This window comes from Athene cunicularia, assembly GCF_003259725.1.
Source record: "Athene cunicularia isolate RWA chromosome 3 unlocalized genomic scaffold, athCun1 chr3_part1, whole genome shotgun sequence".
NCBI classification, from domain to species: Eukaryota; Metazoa; Chordata; class Aves; order Strigiformes; family Strigidae; genus Athene; species Athene cunicularia.
In genome coordinates, this window is record NW_020799097.1 from 26428892 (window position 1) to 26451495 (window position 22604).

At 41.6% G+C, this 22604-nt stretch overlaps 1 protein-coding gene across 1 annotated transcript in view; it reads left to right on the plus strand.

The window, feature by feature from the left end:
• The first annotated feature begins 8265 nt into the window (after positions 1-8265).
• HCRTR2 (hypocretin receptor 2) overlaps positions 8266-22604 on the plus strand; it is an 80674-nt gene continuing 66335 nt past the window's right edge. The window contains exons 1-4 of the mRNA XM_026844057.1: positions 8266-8310; positions 10680-10871; positions 14845-14960; positions 15734-15787. Of these exons, the coding sequence (XP_026699858.1) occupies positions 8266-8310; positions 10680-10871; positions 14845-14960; positions 15734-15787 (407 nt within the window). The remainder of the gene's footprint in view (positions 8311-10679; positions 10872-14844; positions 14961-15733; positions 15788-22604) is intronic.

The window sequence follows — 22604 nt, forward strand, 5'->3', positions numbered from 1 at the left end:
AAGCAGTATGGGCAGGATTCATCTGCCTCTACACGGTCTCCTAGTGCCAGTTCAGGCACGCTGTAATGTGTGAAGTACTACTGAGGGACACAGATTATGTGGGAGACTTGCATCCTTCTGGAAAGGCAACTGGAAGTCAGATATTATACCATACATGAACTGAAATGATGCTTGACATTAACATCGAGGCAGCTGAATTTCATTCTAGGTCTCTGCTGAAGGATGAGTTGAATTTTTTTCCCTGCGCCCATGACAATACCTCCTCTGACCGTAATGAGAAATAAGACACTTGATGTGCCTATAGGTACCCGTTAATTTACATATCTTCATCTCAGACTGGATCCCTGCAATAGACAATTTAATCTCAAACTGAATTTCATCTTTATCATAGTTGATGAAGTGTATCTTTTTCTGGGATGAACATGTGTAGTATTCATCAGCTGATTAGTCTTTGGGGAAGGTAGGCAGAAATAACTGCAGAGACATGTTAATATGTTCTGGTTTTATTTTGTGTTTTCTGATCCACAGGAAATTAGTTTCTTATAATGATTTTAGAAGGGTTAAAAGGGAATTTAAAAGCTGGGGAGTTGGGGGATTTTGAGAAAATGTGTTTACACTGACATTTGAATTCCTTTTGCTGCATTGCAAAGATTACAAGAAATTTCAGCACTTCAGTAGTGGTCTGGAGTCAAACAATGAAGTCCACTCTTTCTCTAGTGAGAATTTAATCTAGTTAGAGCTGTAAAATCCATTCCATTTCATCTCCTCTGCATTTAAGAAAGCTATATTTTTTGGGGGAAGGGGTTTGTACAAATGAAAAATATCCTTGAAGCACTATGGGTTTTACATCCTTGGTGATTTCTTTCATTTCATCAGAGTAGATTGTCAAATAATAAGCAGAAATTATATAGTCATTACTTCTTTTGATAACTTCTGGGACATACTGGGTAAGATGCTTGTCTGACTTCCTTACTAGACATACATCCAAACACCCCAAGGGATTCTGATCCTTGTCTTTCTGGGCAGGCATATTTTGCTCATATTTTCCAGACAACTTCAGTTTATCTCCTCACATGCATGGTCTCTGAAAGCTATCACTTCTCCTTCAGAACCGAGCAACTGGTGGCAAGACTCCCAACATCTTCTTGCTTTGAGTCTGACTACACATTATTTTGTCTGAATACTTTACTCTTTCTCTGCTCATTTAGGCATGCAATTACTTGGACATCCCAGATCTCCAATATCCCAGGAACTATTTTATTTCTAAAGCAACTGAACTGAAATAATATTTTACATCTTGGTTTTGATATGGCAGCATGGCAGCATTCATATTCTTATGAAATCCCTGCTCAGACTTCTGCTTCTTTTTCTTGTTTCTGGGCTTCATCTATTATCAAAAATTGGTGTATTGGCATACTCTTTTACCAGTTTGGTTCTTAAGCTATTTCTCATATATTTATAATGTTATATTAGTATACAAGCACTCACAGAATGGAAGACTAAGGCAAAAAGGGATTGCTGTGTAGCATTAAAATGATTATCCCCTCTTAATAAGCTTGCTATCCAGAATAACATTTTCAGTTTGGGCCCTCTGCTTTCAACTAGAGGAGGGAAGTCCAATGCCACACCAGATTTTTTTACATCACTATAATTCAGTAGACCTGTGCTGATACTGTTAGTGTTGTGCTGCTGAGATATCCTGCCTACTTCTATATGTGCATTTAGTTCTTTAAACAGGCTAGTGCACAGACCCAAGCACTATTTTACTCACCATTTATATCTTAACATATGGCTGGGCATAACAGCAGTGTCCCAGGTCCAGCACAGGAGCTAACACATGCTGTAGACTCATGCACACAGCATGGGTAATAAACAGGAGGAGCTTGTAGCCATGATGAAACAGGAAAATTACGATGTTTTTGCTATTACAGAAACATGGTGGAATGTCTCCCATGACCGGAGTTGCCAATTGATGGTTACAAGCTCTTTAGGAGGGACAGACAGGGAAGGAGAGGTGGTGGGGTGGCACTGTATGTTAGGCACTGTTATGATTGCTTTGAGCGCAGGTGTAGTGAAGACAGGATGGAGTGTCTTTGCGTTAGAATCAGGGGGAAGGCCAACAGGCAGATGTTGTAGTGGGAGTCTACTATAGGCCACCCAACCAGGACAGAGAGATGAACGAGATATTTTATAGGCACTTAGGTAAAATCTCACGATCGCTTGCCCTTGTTCTTGTGGACGACTTTAACTTCCCAGACATCTGCTGGAAATACAACACTGCAGAACGAGACCAGTCCCGAAGATTCCTAGAATATGTGGGAGACAACTTCCTGATGCAGCTGGTGAGTAAACCGACCAGAGAAGGTGCCCTGCTGGATCTCCTCTTTGTGAACAGAGAAGGACTGGTGGACAACGTGGAGGTTAGAGGCTGACTAGGGCACAGCGATCATGAAATAATAGAGTTCTCTATTCTTAGAGAGGTCAGGAGAGAGCTAAGCAGGACTGATATCCTGGACTTCAGAAGGGCTGACTTTGTCTTGTTTAGGCACCTGCTTGAAAGGATCCCCTGGGAGATTCTCCTAAAGGGTATAGGGGCCCAGGAAGGCTGGGCACTTTTTAAGAAGGAAGTGTTAATGGCTCAGGAGCAGACGGTCTCCAGGTGCTGTAAGAGAAGCCGACGCCAGAGAAGACGACCCTGGCTGAACAGGATGTTTTGGCTGCAACTCAGGGAGAAAAGGAGAGTTTACAGCCTTTGGAAGAAGGGGCTAGCCACTCACAGTGATTACAGAGGCTGTGAGGCTATCCAGGGTGGAAATCAGAAGGGCTAAAGCCCAACTGGAAATTAATTTGGCCTCTGCAATCAAGGATAACAAGAAAAGTTTCTATAAGTATGTCAGTAGCAAAAGAATCCAGGGAGAGTCTCCATCCCCTGCTAGATGGAGGAGGAAATTTGGTTACAAGTGACAAGGAGAAGGCTGAGGTGCTTAATGTCTTCTTTGCCTCAGTCTTTAGTAACAAGGTTAGTTGTACTGAGGGCATCCAGCCTCCACAGCCAGAATACAGAGACTGGCAGAACGACCCCCCTGCAATCCAGGAGACAGTCAGTGACCTGCTGCATCACACAGACACACACAAGTCTATGGGACCAGATGGGATACACCCGAGAGTGCTGAAGGAGCTGGCTGGAGTGCTCTCCAGGCCACTTTCTATCATTTACGAGCAGTCCTGGCTGACTGGGGAGGTCCCAACAGATTGGAAATTGGACAATGTGACGCCCATCTATAAGAAGGGTTGGAAGGATGATCTGGGAAATTACAGGCCTGTCAGCTTGACTTCGGTGCCCGAGAAGCTGATGGAGCAGCTCATCCTGAGTACCATCACACAACACATGAGGGACAACCAGATGCTCAGGCCCAGTCAACATGGGTTTATGAAAGGCAGGTCCTGCCTGACAAACCTGATCTCCTTCTATGACAGAGTGACCTGCTTATTGGATGAGGGAAAGGCTGTGGATGTAATTTATCTTGACTTTAGCGAGGCTTTTGACACCATTTCCTACAGCATTCTCCTGGCAAAAATGACTGCTTGAGGTTTGGACAATCGCACATGTCGCTGGGTAAAAAACTGTCTGGATGGCCGGGCCCAAAGAGTTGTGGTGAACGGAGTTAAAACCAGTTGGCGGCCGGTCACGAGTGGTGTCCCCCAGGGCTCGATGTTGGGGCCACTCCTGTTTAACATCTTTATTGATGATCTAGACGAGGGGATCGAGTTCACCCTCAGTCAATTTGCAGGTGACACCAAGTTGGGTGGGAGTGTTGATCTGCTCGAGGGCAGGGAGGCTCTGAAGAGAGACCTGGACAGGCTGGAGCCATGGGCTGAGCCCAACTGGAGGAGTTTCCATAAGGCCAAATGCCGGGGGCTGCCCTTGGGCCACAACAATCCCCAGCAGCGCTACAGGCTTGGGGAGGAGTGGCTGGAGAGCTGCCAGTCAGAGAGGAACCTGGGGGGGTTGATTGACAGCCGGCTGAACAGGAGCCAGCAGTGTGCCCAGGGGGCCAAGAAGGCCAATGGCATCCTGGCTTGTGTCAGCAATAGCGTGGCCAGCAGGGACAGGGAAGGGATCTGACCCCTGTACTCGGCACTGCTGAGGCCTCACCTCGATTCCTGTGTTCAGTTTTGGGCCCCTCACTCCAAAAAGGACATTGAATGACTCGAGCGTGTCCAGAGAAGGGCAATGAAGCTGGTGCAGGGTCTGGAGCACAGGTCGTACGGGGAGCGGCTGAGGGAACTGGGGGTGTTTAGTCTGGAGAAGAGGAGGCTGAGGGGAGACCTCATCGCCCTCTACAGCTCCCTGAAAGGAGGTTGCAGAGAGCTGGGGATGAGTCTCTTTAACCAAGTAACAAGTGATAGGACAAGAGGTAATGGCCTCAAGTTGTGCCAGGGAAGGTTTAGACTGGATATTAGGAAGCATTTCTTTCCAGAATGGGTTGTTGGGCATTGGAATGGGCTGCCCAGGGAGGTGGTGGAGTCCCCATCCCTGGAGGTGTTCAAGAGTTGGGTTGATTTAGATCTTAAGGATATTCTGTAGGTGGGAACTGTGCTAGGAGAACGGTTGGACTAGATGATCTCCAGGGTCCTTTCCAATCTAGATGATTCTGTGATTCTGTGATTCTGTGACTCATCCCAGTGTAGTTCAGATGTTCCCACCTCCTAGTTTTGTGGAGATGAAAACTGAACTGTGTGTGTCAGCCGGCCTTCAGTTTATGCAGTGTCAGCCAGTCTACATTATTTACTACTACAGACAAAACCTCTGGGTTTTCCAAACCTCCTTCTCTAGGAACCTTGACTAATGGATTGCTAACAGTGTTAATAATGTCCTAGCATAGACACAGTGTGTTGGGGGCTGGTGAGAGGCTTAAACCTGGAAAACCAGAAAATGTTTATTAGTTCAGAAGAGAGGAGAGAGAACTGAATTTAGGAATTACATTTTTGTAACAACAGTCTGCTCTTTAAATTATTAATAATTATCCTCTTTTATTGTTGTCAGGTCTTCTTAACAATCATTAAAGTGTTAATTCCAGCTCTCCTTTTCACAGCCACAGTAGGATTATTTTCAGTTGTCTCCCAACAGTCAGACATTAAAAACTATGAGGAAGCATTTGGTTGGTGTGGGGGATAAGGTGCTGTTTGCTTTTAACAACCTGAGCAGCTCTTTTGGGCATCGATGCAGTGGGAGATAAGTGGAAGGTTTTCAAGCTGAGAAGTCCTTTTGTCCAAAGACTAACATGAATGACAGTGATAGGTAGAAATTCAAAACAAGCCTGTAATGCCCCCAAACCAAGCGTGTTTGAACCAGGCTAGTATTAGCCCCCTGTGGGGCTAGTATTAGCAGTGTGTCTAGCTTCAAGATGGGACCTGTCTTGCTCTGGTGGTTGCAGAGATACTGGCCCGTACTGGGCTCCTGGCCAGGATCTGGGCATAGGGCATGAAAGGACATGCACTGAGGACTCTGATCCAGTCTGATGTGTCAAGTCATTACACTGGGGTGGATCGGTACAGAGAAACTCAAGTGTTGTCATGGGACTCCATGGTGATCTGCTCAGGCTCGCTCTGAACACTGACTACAGGATTGCTTCCAGGAGATGGATCAATGAATGGCTTTTAAAATGAAATTCAATACCTCTGCAAGAGCTTAACATTCCCTCACTTCTGATGAACTATTCCAATGTTTAATTTTCATCCTCAGGGAAGTGGCCTGGCTTCAACTTCTAGCAGCTGTGCTATCTCATGCTGTTCTCTGTAGGACTGAAAAACTTTATTTCCCACACCAGATAAATACCCATTACTTGGTATGGATAAGTGGCCTCCATAGATTCTCTCTGACTAGATGGACAGAGTGTGCTTTTCAAGCTTTACATCACAAGGTTACTTTTTTTTTTTTTTTTTTTTTTTTTTTTTTTTTTCTCTTTTATAATTACCTCTTGCAATGGTTCAAATGTGAGTATAGACTCAGTCACTCTATGCTGGTCAGATATATGCCAAGTCTTTGCTGCTGGCCCTGAATTAGCTATTATGTTGCTTAGAAGAGATGCTCTGTTTCCCCCTTTTTACCATATCTAAATATTAGAAATATGTGAGCAGATATCTTCCAGATTTTTTTCCATTTTCAAAGATTAATTCCTAATGTATGATTCACTAAACTCTATGATGTGCGCAGAGCTTTCTGAGTGCTTTCTTTAAGATCATTAGGTGTAATTAGTCTGGGTCACATGATGTCATGACCAGAAATTTTCATCCTGCCAGATCACTTTTGCTGTTCATAAAGCATACATAAATAAAAAAATTATTTTCTACATACAAATTTAAAGTCTTTTACACTTAAGATATAGCACTGGGCTAAGACTTTCTTTTTCCCCTTTTTTTTTTTTTCTTTCTTTTTTAAAGCTTCCTGTTGCCATGTTGCCTGCTGGGATTTGTTTTCCTTACTGGGCCTTCTCAGGCCATTTTTCTATCTCTATATAAGTAAATTAAGCAGCATAGTAAAAGAAACAGGCATGACAACTCAACTGTCTAAATTGATTAACTGCTATAACCATACCTGGCAGCCTCAACCAGGCAATACTGCCCCAAGCACTTCTGGAGCACAGTTTGGGATTTAGTCTAGTTTAGACCTCCTCTTCAGAGGTCTGAGACTTTTAATAAATAGCATGCATCTGTTAGCATTTGAATCTCAAAACTATTCTGTTAGCTAGCTTAGAGGTATGTTTCAATATGTAAATTAAAATAATTTCCCAATTGTTAATGGGAATATTAAATGCAAAGTTAGAACTGATGAGTATTTTGGTAAGAACTTAACTTTTTAAAGTTATTACAAGTATTTCTGACTGGTCCAATAACATGAATGTTCACAGGAAATGAAAAAAAGCAGGATATCAAATAAATGTCTTTCACAATGAGATTGCCAAAGCAATTATGAGTTCTCTGTATTTCATAAACAGAGATGAAAGACTCATTTTAATCTTAGTATAGATGTAGTATGCTTGTAACACTACCCCACATCCATTGTAACCTCCAAGTCCTTTTCAGCAGGCCGCTACACTGCCAGCTGCTCCCCAAACTGTTATTATTATGGTGTTATTCTGCCCCAGGAGCAGAACTCCACACTTCTTTCTGCTGAGCTTCATGAGATTTCTCCTGGATCAGCCCTCAAGCTTCTCAACTTCCTTCTGGATTAAAGCCTTACATTTCAGCCCTCTGCTCAAGCCCCTCAATTTACCATCACCTGCTAAACTTCTCACAGTCTTGTTGATTAAGCAGGGTTTGCAGCTGGTAAATTCAGGCTGCCTGTTCCTTATTACCTTCTTGTCTTTAAAGTAATTGAAAATGGATTGCAAGGAGACATGCTCTGAGACCTTTCCAGGACTGAAGTGAAGCTGATCAGGCTATTGTTCCCAAGGTGCTTCCTAGTTCTTATGAAGATAAGCATAACATTAGACTTTTGCCAGCTGGCGCAGAACTTCTGCAGTTGTCATCTACTTTCTGCAGATGATAGTCAACCTCCTCACAATAGCATGCTATTTCAACACCTTTGAATGAATCTCATACAGCCCTACAATTCTCACTACTACCAGCTTCTCTAAGTAGCCCCCAATCTGCTGCTCCCCCACTGCTAGTTGTACCACTCTATCTTAGCAGGTTTGCAGATGACACCAAGCTGAGTGGTGTAGTTGACATGCCTGAGGCATGGGATGTTATCCATAAGGACCTGGATAAACTCAAGAAGTGGGCCCACACAAACCTCATGAGATTCAACAAGGTCAAGTGCAAGGTCCTGCGCATGGAACAGGGCAATTCCTGGTAGCAATACAGGCTGGGGGATGAAGGGATTGAGAGCAGCCCTGCAGAGAAGGATTTGGGGTGGATGAAAAGCTGGACATGAGCTGACAGTGTGTGCTTGCAGCCCAGAAGGCTAACTGTATCCTGGACTGCATCAAAAGAAGCATGGCCAGCAGGCTGAGGGAAATTATTCCACTCTGCTCTCATGAGACCCCACCTAGAGTACTGTGTTCAGCTCTGGAGCCCTTAGCACAGGAAAGACGTGGACCTGCTGGAGTGGGTCCAGAGGTGGGCCACAAAAATGATCAGCAGGCTGGAGCACCTCTCCTGTGAAGGACAGGCTGAGAAATTCTGGGTTTTCAGCCTGGAGAAGACTCCAGGGAGACCTTATTGTGACCTTTCAGTACTTAAAGGGGGCTAATAAGAAAGATGGGGACAGACTTTTTAGCAAGACCTGTTGCAATGGAACAAGGGGTAATGGTTTTAAACTAAAAGAGCTCAGATTTAGACTAGATATAAGGAAAAAAAAATTACAATGAGTGCAGTGAAACACTGGAATAGTTGCCCAGAGAGGTAGTAGATGCCCCATGGAAACATTCAAAGCCAGTTTGGATGGGGCTCTGAGCAATTTGATGTACTTGAAGATGTCCCTGCTCATTGTAGAGAGGATTGAACTAGATGACCTTTAAAGGTCCCTTCCAACCCAAACTATCCTATGATTCTATGATCTCAGACTGTACATGAGAAGGGCTGGGAGTGAATTTTCACTGTGAAGACTAAGAAAAAAAAAAGTACTGAGTACTTTAGACTTTTCTGTATCATCCATTACTTGGTCTTCCTCATCCAAAAAGGTGCCACATTTTCCCTGAACGTCCTCTAATTACTAGCACACTTGTGGAGTCCTTTCTTCTTATCCTTTATGTATTGTCCTGGTTTTGGCCAGGATAGTTAATGTTCCTTGGGCTGAGAGGGAGCACAGCTGAAGGGCCAGGTCCTAATTGATCATTGGAGCATTCCATGTCATGTGATGTCATCTTCAGTGTATATAGGCAGATGCATGCACACGCATTTTTTTCGTTTTGGGTTTCCAGATCGGCAGAGCAGGATTCTCTGGTGCACTCAGATTGCTGCTGGGGATGGGCTCTGTACTGGTCACCGCTCACTACTACGCTGCATTTTACCCATTTTGGACTACTATTGTTACTGTTGTTTTTGTTAGTATTGCTAACTTTATTTTTATTCAACCTACAAATTTCTTCTTTTGTCCTTCCCCTGTTTCACTTCTTGTATGCTCACTGGGGCGATGACCAGTCTCTACTCTTACTAATGCAAGGTGAAAGATGAATATGTGTTTGGTCATCTCAGTGAAGGATGTCGAGCCCTGTGCGACAAACTAGATGCCAGTATCTCAAATAACCTCCAAATTATGCTTTTTTTGTTGTGGTTTTGTTTTGTTTTGTTTTGTTTTTGGTTGGCTTGTAGGGGGTTTTTTTGTGCCTTAAACAGCTGTAGGTGAGGATAAAACTTCTTCTTTTCCCTCAAGACTGGATTCATGAAAAACAATTTCTTTGGCCCTTCTGGAACTGGTGCAGACACCCAAGAAAACAATCAGTGCAGGAGATTACATGCCCCTTCTCCAAAGAAAGCTGTCAAGAGGATGGGTATCCAGGGGAAGCCTCAGTAATCTGAGAGGAATGTGATTAAATGCTGATGCAATTTTTGAATGGTAAAAGGAATAGAAAAATTAAGACCAGATTTCCAATATCCTTCTGAATGTAGCAGTGGTGTTTGTGTTATCACATACAATCTCCTCCACCAAATAATCTGATTTTGTCTATGGTTATAACCAATGCTTTTATCATTCCACCTGTATGGCCTGCTTGACAAATCTCAGCAGCTCCAGCCATGATGGGGGTTTTTTTGTTTGTTTTGTTTTGTTTTGTTTTTTTTATCATTGAAGACAATTAAAACCATATTCTGTTGTCATACTTTTTCTCTCTTCATATGCACTTTAAGATTTTTGTGGCTATCTTAATGTATTTTGTAGCTGATGTATTTAGCAGGAGCTAATAGAAAATCAGTTTCTCTGTGAGCAAATGCCATCGGATGGGAAGAGAAAAGGAATGGCAAAAAGTACATAATGTTCTGTTATTAACATCTCTCTAAATTAGTTCAGTGAAGGAAGAAAGAACAGCAATTTCTGCAATGATTAATTTCTAGGCAATGGAAGTGGATTACCCTCAGTGCTTCCACACAACCCAACATAATTGTAAGTGCTATCGCAGTCATATGTTGTAACATTGTTCATAAAAGGAAAATAGCATCTCAGTTGACCACAGCACTCAACAAACCTTGAGTAAAAATCACAAGTCTGTGGTTCGATTTGGTTTGTTCTTTTATTTTTCCATTCTCTGTGAATTCAATTCAATTTACAGTAAGAGCCTCAGTTTATAGTTACCTTCACAGCTGACTTTTGACTCAGCACTCAAGTATATAAAAATAAACTTAAAACACTGTCATCAAACTGGTTTTCATCCTTTCTTGCCAAAACAATGCTTCCCTCCTTGCCAAGGACAATAAAAGCGGTCTAGTCTCCTGAAGCATTTTCCAGAAAAACAAACAAAAAAAAAGTTAAATCCACAATACAGGTGATAATATAAGTAGTCTTCCTTTGAACAACCACCTAGTGGTCACAAAACATGCCCAGTATGTGTGGCATCTGAATTTTACTCCTTCTCAATGAGAGTGAACTAAACTTGCATTCTGAGCTCCCAGCACAATATTCTACTAGGACAAGTATGGAATGGGTTATCCTGTCATCCTTTATGGCCACTTATTTGTAGAATAAAACCTCTTCAGAAGGGGAAATTAAACTCATTTGTGGAACTCTTCTTATGACTATCCTAACAACTGCTATCCTAACGACTGATGAAGTCATTTCAGTACAACCTGAAAAAGAAATACTTCCAGCAAAAGGGAGTGACAGTGATGCATCTGGAATGAAGCTTGACACTTGCACAGGAATTCCTTGGAAGGTAAGTTATCATAGGTTCAAACAGACTTAAGCAGAGTAGGAAACTGAACAGAGGTCTTCCACCTCTTGCAATAGTGTTCCGAACACTGAGCTGCTGCATTACAGAAAACCTTACTACCTCATCTTCTGATGATTTTGTTTTCTAATCTAGAAACAAGAACCACATATAGCACATTCAACTCAAATTTGTAAATGCTTTCAGAATGTCTGAAACAGCCTTTTTAATAACTTTAACTGTAGAATCACAGAATTACTGAGTCACAGAATCACTAAGATGGGCAGAAACCTCTGGAGATCATCTAGTCCAGCTCAAAGGAGGGTTATCTATAGCAAGTCATCAGGACTGTGTCCAGTCATGTTTTGAGTTACCTCTCTTGGCAACATGTTCCAGTGTTTCACCACTCTTGCAGTAAAAAAAGATTTTTTTCTAAGTGGGATTTTCTCTATTTCAATTTGTGCTCATTGCTTTTGTCCTTTTACTGAATACCACTGAAAAGAGCCTGGCTCCCTCTGCTTTACGCCCTCTCATCATGTTTTTATGTATCCCATCACATTGATGTGATTCCCCTTCTCCTCCAGGCTTCTGTTCTCCAGGCTAAGCAATCACAGCTCTCAGCCTCTCCTCATATATTATCTATTCCTGCCCCTTAGCCATCTTCATGGCCCTGAACTGGACCTCTTCCAGTATATCTGTGTCACGTTCTGGAGAGCCCAGTACTGGACACAGTACTTCAGATGTGGCCTCACCGGAGCTGAGTAGAGGGGAAGGATGCCCTTCCTCAATCTGCTGGCAATGCTTTTCCCGATGCAGCCTGGAATGCCACTGGCCTTCTTTGCCACTGGGGCACATTGTCAGATCATGGTCAATTTGTTGTGTCTCAGGACCCCCAGGGCCTTCTCCACAAAGCTGCTTTCAGATAGTTGGACTCCAGGCCTTGCAGGTCTCTCCTGCCTCTGCTCCTGTGTCTTCTCTTTTCCTTTGGTGTCTCTCCTGCTCTGGCATCCCTCCTGCCCTCGCATTTCTCTTGTGTCTCATAATGGTCACTGTCCTTTCGCAAAGATGTCTTTGAAGAAACAGCATAAACTCATCTGAGTGGTTCTAGTTTTGGCACATGGTGGATCTGCTTTTCTGTTGCTGAGCTGGATGGAACCAGCTACCAGCACAGGGCAGTCCTTGATCTCCTCCTACACAGGTCACCCCTGAAGCCCCTCCCCCCATACCAAACCCCTACCAAGTACATTCAGTACACTCCCCAAGAACAGGACTCAGCATTTCCCCTTGTTGAACTTCATGAACTTCATGAATTTCATCAGTCCATTTCTCCAGCCTGACCAGGTCCTTCTGCATGGCAGTACAACCCTCCAGTGTATCAACCACTTCTCCCAGTTTTCTCTCATTTGCCAACTTGATGAGGGAGCATGTTGTTGCATCATCCAGGTCATTAATGACAGTGTTGAACAATACAGGCCCTGGCATAAACCTCTGGGGTACATCACCAGTGATTGACCCCCATCTGGACATCAAGCTGCTGATACAACCCTTTGAGCACAACAGTTCACTTAATTCACGTAGCCCAAACTTCACTAGTTTGTTGAGGAGGATGTTATGGAAGGCAGTGTCAAACATCTTAAAAAAAAAAAAAAGATAACATCCACTATTCTTCTGTCAGCTACGGAGCTACTCATTTCATTGTAGAAGATTATTAGATTTGTCAGGCATGATCTCTCCTTTGTAAATCCATGCCAACTAGACTTAATCAGCTTTTTGTCCTTCATACATTTGAAAATGCTTGCTCTGTCACTTTCCCAAGGAATCAAGGTGAGGCTGCTCAGCCTGCAGTTCCCCAGATCTTCTTTCTTGTCCTTTTTGAAGACAGGAGTGACATTTCCTCCCTTCCATTCCTCAAGATCTTCTCCTGATTGACCTTTCAAAGGCAATTGAGTGCAGTCTTAGAATAACATTGGCCAGCTCTCCAAGCAGTCGAGTGCATCACATCAGGGTCCATAGAATTCTGTATGTCCAGTTTGTTTAAATATTCCCTAACCTGGTCTTCCTCCTCCAAGGGTAAGTCTTCCTTGCTTCAGACTTCCTAGGGGCCTGGAATTCCTTAGGTTTCTTGAAGGCCAATCTTACCAGAAGTAGTTGATACATTCAGCAATACTGATCATATTCAGCTAGATAACTTCATATGCCTCCAGCCTGATTTTCTAGAGTGCCAAGAACTGGCAGCTTCAGAAGTTTTAAGCTGAAGTTTAAATACTTACTCATTTTCTCACTCTGCAGGTAGGCATCCAAAATTCAGTAATATTTCCTGAAAGTGTTAATAATCCTGCCTACTGTTCTAAATTAAACAATGTCTCATATGCTTCCAGGACCCTGGTGCTTTTCACCCCATCATGAAGTGCTAAAGATCTGTGCTAGTGTACATCAACCATCAGAGAACATCTTTACAAACACAGATCTTTGCTTTACTTTTCATATCACATCTTTGCATATCGGGAAAGTGTACTCTGCACCTGTGCATCTACAATTACTGATAAATCATAGAATTTTATGAAGGAACAAGTAACAAAAAGCAGACAAGATTAATATATTTATTTCAAGATCAGCTCTTGAAGGCTTGGTCCACCGGTTCATCCCACATCAGTAGTCGTCATTCACAAAAGAATACAGGTTGGAGGTAATTGCTGTATCTTGCACATCTCCTCTCACCTGGATTTTAATTGAGGATTAGATAGATGTAGAGAAAATCTAGAATGTGTTCCTAGATGAGATGCTCAAGGTTTAATAGGATGAATGTGAGACTTTCTCTTCAACTTTTTAAGTACTATAGAATTAGGTGGCCCAGGACACTAAGAAAGGTAGCCATCCTGACACCTGGATTATTTTTTTTCTGATGTGTTGGGTCTGGACAAATGGAAATAGTTCTCTGAAATGAAAATAAGATTGAACAAGAGAAAACAGTATGTTTCTAGGTAATCATTTAATCTGTGTAATAATTTATTGCAGCAAAATGTTAATAAAACCAGAAACAACAGTGAATGAATCTTATAAAATGTAGGACCCTTCCTTTTCCTATCCTGTTTTGGTGATAATTTCTTACTATAACCCCTCAGTATACACTGCATTGAGGGAATATTTATTTTTGGTTAAACAGACATTTTGGAATATGAGTCCAATATGATCTTAATTAAAGGTTGACATTTCCATTTTCCATAAAACCTTTTCATAATTATATCTATTGTAGAAATAATTACTTTTTCTTTTTACTTACGTATATGAAACTGTATAATTATTTCTAAATATAAAAACTATGTGGACTAATGTTTCTTGGAAAGGTTAAAGATTTTATTCCAAAAGTAATTTTGAATACGCATATTTTATAGAGTACCTTAATACTGATACTTATTTCTCAACCTACTTCCAAAAGGGAGGGTAATTATTTCTCATAGAATAACAGAAGATATAATAATCAAAAATTAGTCTTACAAAATTGACTGTAGTTATTGTTAAAGGGTGTTACTAGTGGCCACCACCTCCAGCAGCCCTGGCCCAGGACTTCCTCCTGCCCAGCCACAGGAGCCCAGCCCTGTGCCCAGAGACGTGGGGTCTCTGCCCAGGCTGAGGGGTGTGACTGCCCCTTTTCCTTCCGAAGGCTCATCCAGTGGGGAAGCTGAGCGCTTGTCCAGATGCCCAAGACACACACAGGACACAGACATAGCTGGCTGCACAGAGAGGTCACTGCCTTCAACAGCACCTACATAAAGGATTCACATCAGAGATAAGCACAGAGAACTCGTCCCCTCCTCCCCTTGGGCTGGCAGAGACAGGAGGTCACTAGTGCAGGCACACACTCACACCACTCTCCAGGCTCACAAGTACACGCAGTCACAGATCCCCCGAGTACCAGCATGGTCCCTCTGTTCATTTGACACCCCTGCCAGGACCCCTGACCCTCTTACCCACCCCACAGGTTCCCCGTTTGCCAGCTGGTGTAACTCAGTTCTTGCTGAAAATAGACCTACGCACTCACACGCTTGTTGCACAGGCACCCCACACCCACCCATCCCCACAGGCTCTACCTGCCTGGTATTAGTGCTCCAACCCAGGGCCTCGTATGTACTGGTGAGTCCAGCTTGGAGTCTGTTGTTGAATAACAGATGCGCGCCCCACATACACCCAGTTTGGGAGTGACACAGACACCTGGCCCCACCCCTACCAGCACCGGGCACTTGGGCTGTGAACCGCGGTCCTGTTCCAGCCACCAGTGCTGAGGCCCTCCCTTGTCTCACTCACTCCAGCCCTCCAGTAGCTGGCACTCAGTCCTTGCAGCACTCACCCACATGGGACAGAGGGAGATCATGCACAGAGATAGTTAAGAAAGGATGCAGTAAAACGACAGGACAGACTGTGGTGATCAGGTGTAGGGCTCCATCAGACAACCTTTTTGACAGGCCCCATTTTACACACAAGCAGCCCCTTTTGATACCCCTTTCTGTCAGTTCTTCCCTTCATTCCTCCCTGCTCCCCCTTCCCCCTCATCAGTGTGCATACCTCCATCAACACCCCTCCATCATCCTCCACCCTCAGGTTTCCGAAGTCCAGGTTTCTTTGCTGCTTCTTGATAGCCCATTAACTACTGTGACTGACCAGCTTTGTTTCTTGCCTTTGTCTCCATTACATTTGTCTGTCAGCTTGCATCTCTGTATGTTCTTGTTTATGGGTTCCTTCTTTTCTTACTGTCCCCTTTTTTTACTGAAGAAGCCCTTGACCATACACTCTTAAAGGAGCAGATGCTCTCTCCTTCCACATACCCTTGGAGTTTACTCCATGGAGTTTATTCATATGTCTATTCTCTGCAGGGTTCAAAAGGAAGAAGTCCAGGACATTGAGACAGAGTTTAATTCTGCCAAAAGGTATGATATCAATTATAAAAACTAACTATGTATTTAATCTACTACTGCCAAGTAATTTTGGTGCTTATGGACATGCAAGGAAGGCCCTGACTTGAAGAGCTTACCATATTTAAATAGAAGGTAATATTAAAAAAGTCTCACTTCACTTAAGTGAGATCAATCTTTCTAGAAACGTTCTATCCTTAGTGAAAGAAGTGCCTCCAGAAGGTTATTCAGACTTCCTCGTAACTCCCCTAGAGTAAAACCTCTCTTTCTGGAGAAGGAACCTTGTAAGATTAACCTTGTAAGAGACATTGTCAACACTACCAGGACAGTGGCGGTCACCTTTGGCAAAAAACCCTCTGTTTATTCTACCTCCACGCTCTCTGTATGCTGTCCCACTTTGCCATACTATACTCTGAGTGGAAGGTTGTGGGTCTGGATATGAAGGGGCAGTGTACCATAAAGAAGGTGAAAAGGAGGAAAATTGTGAGAAGAGAAAGGAAATAGAAGTGAGAGAGACTATGCCCAGTATTTGACTTACCAAAGGCGAGAACTAAACAATACCAGGGACCTAATCCAGGTGCCAGAAGGGCCTGTGTAGATCAGTCTTGAATTGTGGATCATCACATAGCCCTAGCTAGAGACTTCATGAGCAGATACTTTGATGTCTGTCAGTCTTCATGGCCTGGTTTCTCTCCTGAGGGAGGCAGGATTAGAGCACACTGGTGCATGCTTCAGTTCTGATCAACAGAGACACAACCTGAAAGTAATCTCAGGCTTTACCAATTATACATACCCTGACTCAGTCTCAGAAAGAACCTCCCTTTTCCCTATGTGGGAAATTAATGTGACTAATATCCTAATGTAGTTTCCTAAACTACAGTCAGACATCATGAACGATGATTGCCTAATTAGAAGCACATTTTCTATTTGCTACCTTTTGAAGCAGGGGATGTATTGTGATTATGTGTTCATATTCAACATACTGATAATTCTGCAGTATTTGCTCTCAGTCAGTCCTGAGGTCTTGACGTAATCCACACGTCTGGTGATATCTCTTGGATTAAACCACAGGTTAAGGCGAACTGCTGGATTTGCTACAGAAGTTGTACTTGACTACATCTGTTGCTGTCAAGAAATCAGTGAAAAACTCAATCATACCTCACTTCTGTATTTGGTAATAAATTTCTAATATCAAGCAATGAAAATTGCTTGTTATAAAAAAATGCTTCATTTTCCATAATAGCCATTTCTTCTCACAAGGGGTAACTGTTATACATTTAAACCACACCTTTTTGAGAAGCAGCACTTAAGTACACGTGTCTACAGTCAAAATTAAAGTATAAAACACTGCTTGATATACCCAAACCTGATAGTGCCTGAACTTACTGGGAGCTTCTGACACTTTGGCTATGAAATTTTCAGTGTCTAGATTGTTTGATTTGGGCCATGCTGTAAATTCATTCAGTCTTAGACACTCAGTGCCATCTTTCCATGAGGATCCACCCCAAAAAATGGTGAATGAAAGCTTATATCCAGTGAGGGATCCCATGTGGCAGGCAATTAAAGAACACTCCTTGACATATGTCTGCAGGATCTGGCTCCTCCAATAATATTTGTTTTTTACATTTTCTCTTAAATTGACATTGAGGAATTGCTTTTACTCACCACAGAATGGGAAAATGTCCTCTTTAGCACAAAAGTTTTTAACTCTGAGCTTCTCTTTGCCAGGATATTGTATTTAAAGAAGGATTTTGCTCTCTCCCAGTAAAGCTGGGCCACTGCAGCAAAATACCTCATATCTGAGTGTATCAGGGAGCAGATGAGATGAGCAGAGCATGATGCTGTAGCCTACTGCTTCACATCATCATTCAGGGACCATCACCACCATCCACGTAGCTCTTTTTAAGAATGAATACAGATAACCCTTCTGAAGAGTCTAGACTTTGTGGCTTCTCAGTACATGAAGGATGAATCTACACTGATGCTTTCACTCATACTGAGAATGCACTTTGCAAGAGAATCTCTGAAGTTTTCTCATTGACTGTGCTTTGATTCACATCATGCACATACAAACTGAATTTATTTTGGGTGGAACTGAACTGGAAGGTCTACTCCTGATATGCTGCAAGCACTAGTGAACGGTCAGCCACAGGACCAAACCATCCTACTCCTAGGAAAAGCACTCTGAAACATTTATAGTGTGGATGTCAGATCCTCAGCATCAATAGTTTTTCTTGATGACTTCGGGTCTTAGCAGACTTCCCTACTTGCTAATGTAGACAGATCCAAAATAATTTCTGTCTTGATTGTCAAAATTTCAAAAGGGTAGATTTTAAGACCCTTTCATTTCCACGAGTTTTTGGGTAGCTTTAGGCACCTTCTCAGTTTGAGTGTAGTTTTTTATCAGCTATCTGAGATATAGAGATGGGGTGTTGACTTTTAACTTTCATGTGATGGGCTTAACATATAAAGGTTTAAATTGACAAGGCAGTCTTGGACAAATAATAGGTCCAAGACCTCAGTTTATAACTAATTAGAATGTATTTCTCCATTTTCTAAATAGATACGGATTTCTAGATTTGTTTTTCTGGTTGAACTCAGTAGCACTGGAGGACTCAAATGCGATTCTGAATAACTTCTAAATATCATGCATACACACAAAAAACTTCTGTAAATTTTAATCTGTGTGCTAATATGCTAATAGGTAAAACAACAATTAGTTGACCAGAGAGATTAACAACCCCACACAAAATTCAATCTGTTACTTTGGGTTTTTTTAATTACCACATTCTGAAGAAAAGTTCATACAAACAACAAAAGATTGAGGTTTTGACTGAATGTTGGAGTGAGGTCAATGTATTTTTATCAGAGCCTCTGCAATGATTCATCTATCTGCTGTCTCATATATGCTATCGGAGGTGTTGCTTCTCCCTTGTATTTATGTTGATATTAAATCAAAAGCAATGACCAAAATGTCCATTTCTTTAACTTTTCCAATCCCCTTCTGTTAATGCAGGAAGACTTCAGTAAGTCTAATTCCAAAATATTAATAATTTAGCATAGATTTCTATTTATATTGATTAAATACTTACAGCAAAAGCAAAGAAATTTTCTATGTCAAATTCCATTCATTAATAATAGGTCAATTTTGAGTCACAATTTAGAAGTTATCTTTTAAATGTTTGGATTATAGTCTCTTTTTGTTACATAAATCTGATCTGTAAAACTATCAAATTAAATGACTGCTTTCCTCTCCTATCTGCTAGTACACTGGATTAATAAACCTTCATAAAATAAGAATTGTCCCCTAAAAAATTCTCTTTTGAGGAAGTAAATTATTTCTTTCTTTTCATGTGATGCTCCTCTATTTTAATTATAAATTCCTGTTACCAGGATGTGTCCCTCACAGCTATATCTATTTATGCCTATGCCTATGCTTATGCCTATGCCCTGTCTCTATATCTATCTATATCTAATCTACCTATCTGTCTATCTGTCTATCTATCTATCTATCTATCTATCTATCTATCTATCTATCTATCTATCTATCTCTATATCTAATCTATATCTATCTGTATATCTATGAGTGTGTGTGTGTATAAATATATACAAACCAAATTTGTTTATGGTGTGTCACCTACACATGCTGCACAATAGTTATTTAATCACCAAGCATCTAAAATTTAATTCCCTTTTACCACTACACACACAAAGTTCAATCTGTGTAGACTGTAATCTTAACATATGCATGTTTTTTTGAATTATGCTGGATACTGACTTTTGTAAAACAAATATCTAAAAAGTCAGATTTAACCAAGTTTCAAGTGTTTGATAGCTGTAATGGAATGCATTTCTCCTGTTCAGACAGGATCCAGACATGGACTGGAAGGAGACTTGAAGAATTTAGCAGATATTTCTGAGTTCTGCAGCCTCCCTTAAGACAATATTAACTATCAGATCATTCTTGCTGATGTTGCAACTCTATCTGCAAATAACAGGTGGATCCTCAGCCATTAGAAACTCAGTCTTTCAAGGTTTATGTGGTTAAAATACTTCAGTTCTGTATCACTCAACTTTTCTGCCTTATGAATTATTTAAACTTTAAAAAATACAAATACTTTTTTAAGTTTTCTTGAGATTTGTAGTTTTTAATATTGATATTTTTTCCTTTTTCCTTGCATATATTGCAGCAATAAATCTAATATTTGAAGAGTACTGTGTATTTTTCATTGATTTTTGTATTAAATCAGAGTAGTGTTCAGAGTTTTGGAGTTGCTAGATTTGTTTACATGTAAGGATGTGGGAGTTGTTTTCTACCATGCAAAATTATGGTGTCAGGCACATCCACATGTATTAAACTGAGGTCTGAGTTTCATTCTCTTGATTCATTAATCCACCTAGTAATCTGAACAATTTGAATAATCCAATATTTTAAATGACAAATGTGTTCTTTGGTTATTCAGCATTTAAATCTGAACACAGTTCTCTAGTGTAGATACAAAATGAGAAAAGCACTATGTGTTGCTGACAAAATTTTCTCAAATTAACACAACTCTCCTAAACTTGTACAAAAACAACCATTAACCTTTGTAGAAAACCTGTGTATCACCTATTCATTAATATGCAACAGCTACTCTCAGAATTACTAGTTCATAATTGTAACTTTAAAATAGCTCTATGTTAAAAGAAAAAGACTCAGAGCATTAGACCACAGCAATAGAAGAAAACTATTCAAACACCGTAATGAGAGATGTTCCTGAGAACATTAATTTTAAAAATATCATACTAAGCTATTTAAAGTGGTGTATGAAAAGGTACAATTATTAAAGAAGGAAAGAAGACAAATATCTTGCAGTTAAGCTAAATTTTGAGATGAGAAACATTCTGAAGATCTGATAAAATCTTTCTGATAACATTAGTTGAATAATGTGAGTAAAATCTAAACTATAAAAACTGATGTTGCCTGTAAGCTTCTACAATTAAGTACCTTTTTCACATCTGCCAAGAAACCTGTTCCAAATGAATTTACTGAAATTTAGGAGCCACAGAAATAGATGCTAAGCAAATCACTAAGTCACCTAAGACAATGAAACCAACTCCCTGTCTGAAGGATTTAGAACAAGTATCACCAATACTAGTGCATTCTGTAAATTGGTATTGGCAAGGACAGACTGAAAAAGTCATTCCACTGGGCCAGAGCTAAATTATGGCAGCTCAGCTAGTTCGTGTTTATTTTACCTCCAGCTCAAGGATAAAAGCTAAGATAAAAGAAAGTGGTGGGTTGATCCTGGCTGGATGCCAGGTGCCCACCAAAGCCACTCTACCACTCCCCTCCTCAGCTGGGCAGGGCAGAGAAAATAGAACAAAAAGGTTCATGGGTTGAGATAAGAGCAGGGAGAGATCATTCACCAATTACAATCATAGGCAAAACAAATCCATCTTGGTGAAATTAATTTAATGTATTACCAATCAAATCAGAGTAGGGTAATAAGAAATAAATCCAAGTCTTTAAAACACCATTCCTCCAACCCTCCCTTCTATCTGGGCACAACTTCACTCCCGATTTCTCTACCTCCTCCCCCTGCACAGCACAGAGGGGTGGGGAATGGGGGTTGCAGTCAGTTCATCAATGTCTCTGTTGCTCCTTCCTTCTCATGGTCCTTCTCATGGGTCCCTCCCATGGGAGACAGTCCTCCACAAACTTGGACTAATCTGGGTCCCTTCCATGCAGTGCAGTCCTTCAGGAACAGACTGCTCCAGCGTGGGTCCCCCACGGGGTCACAAGTCCTGCCAGAAAACCTGCTCCAGCGTGGGCTCCTCTCTCCATGTGACCACAGGTCCTGCCAGGAGCCTGCTCCAGCGTGGGCTTCCCATGGGGTCACAACCTCCTTTGGGTGCATCTGTGCCTGTCTCACCATGGTCTTCTTCAAGGCCTGCAGCATCCTCCCCCTCCTTCACTGATCTTGGTTTCTGCAGAGTTGTTTCTCTCACATGTACTCAGTCCTCTCTCCCAGCTGTTGTTGTGCAGCAGTTTTTTCCCCCTCATCCCAGATACACTACCACCATCGATGATGGACTTGGCCTTGTCCAGTGGTGGGTCCATCTTGGAGCTGGCTGGCATTGGCTCTGTCAGAGACGGGGGAAGCTTCTAGGAGCCTCTTACAGAAGCCAACTCTGTACCCCTCCCCACTGTAAAAAACCTTGACACACAAATCCAATACATGCAGAAAGAAAAACGTGAGGGGTCACATTCTCCTAGTTTAAAAGCAGTCCCATGGTCAGATGAAACACTTAAAAGTCAGAATGTCTTGAAAGGAAGTTGCCCATGAATACAGGGCAAGATGATCAGCCACTGATGTGGTGCAGTCATGAGAACTAAAGTAGATCCTTTACAGATTTTAATCTCCATATGAAAACAACCCTTGGTTCTGTGTTTCTTCACTGAAGAATCATCACATTTTGAATTGTGTAGCCAAAGAAATAGAGGAAAATTTGTACTGGCAGCCTGCCACAGTGGCATATCTACAAGGATCATTCTGGACAATGAAGGCATAAGATGAATCCATTATCACTGGGGCAGGGAGTGCAATTCACAGAAACACAGAATCACTTTATTGCTGAGGTTGGAAGAGATCTCTGAAGTTCATCTAGTCCCACTTTATTTTGCTTGTGCATGTAGAATTCTCATCTATTTTGGAAACACAGTTCTAATTCTTAATTAATCTGAAGAAGAAGCTTTGACAAAAAGTATTTAACCAGTACTGTCTCTAAAAAACAAAGTTGTTTCATAACAGTTTAAAAAACCTGAGGTATATTAATTGATCAGTATTGT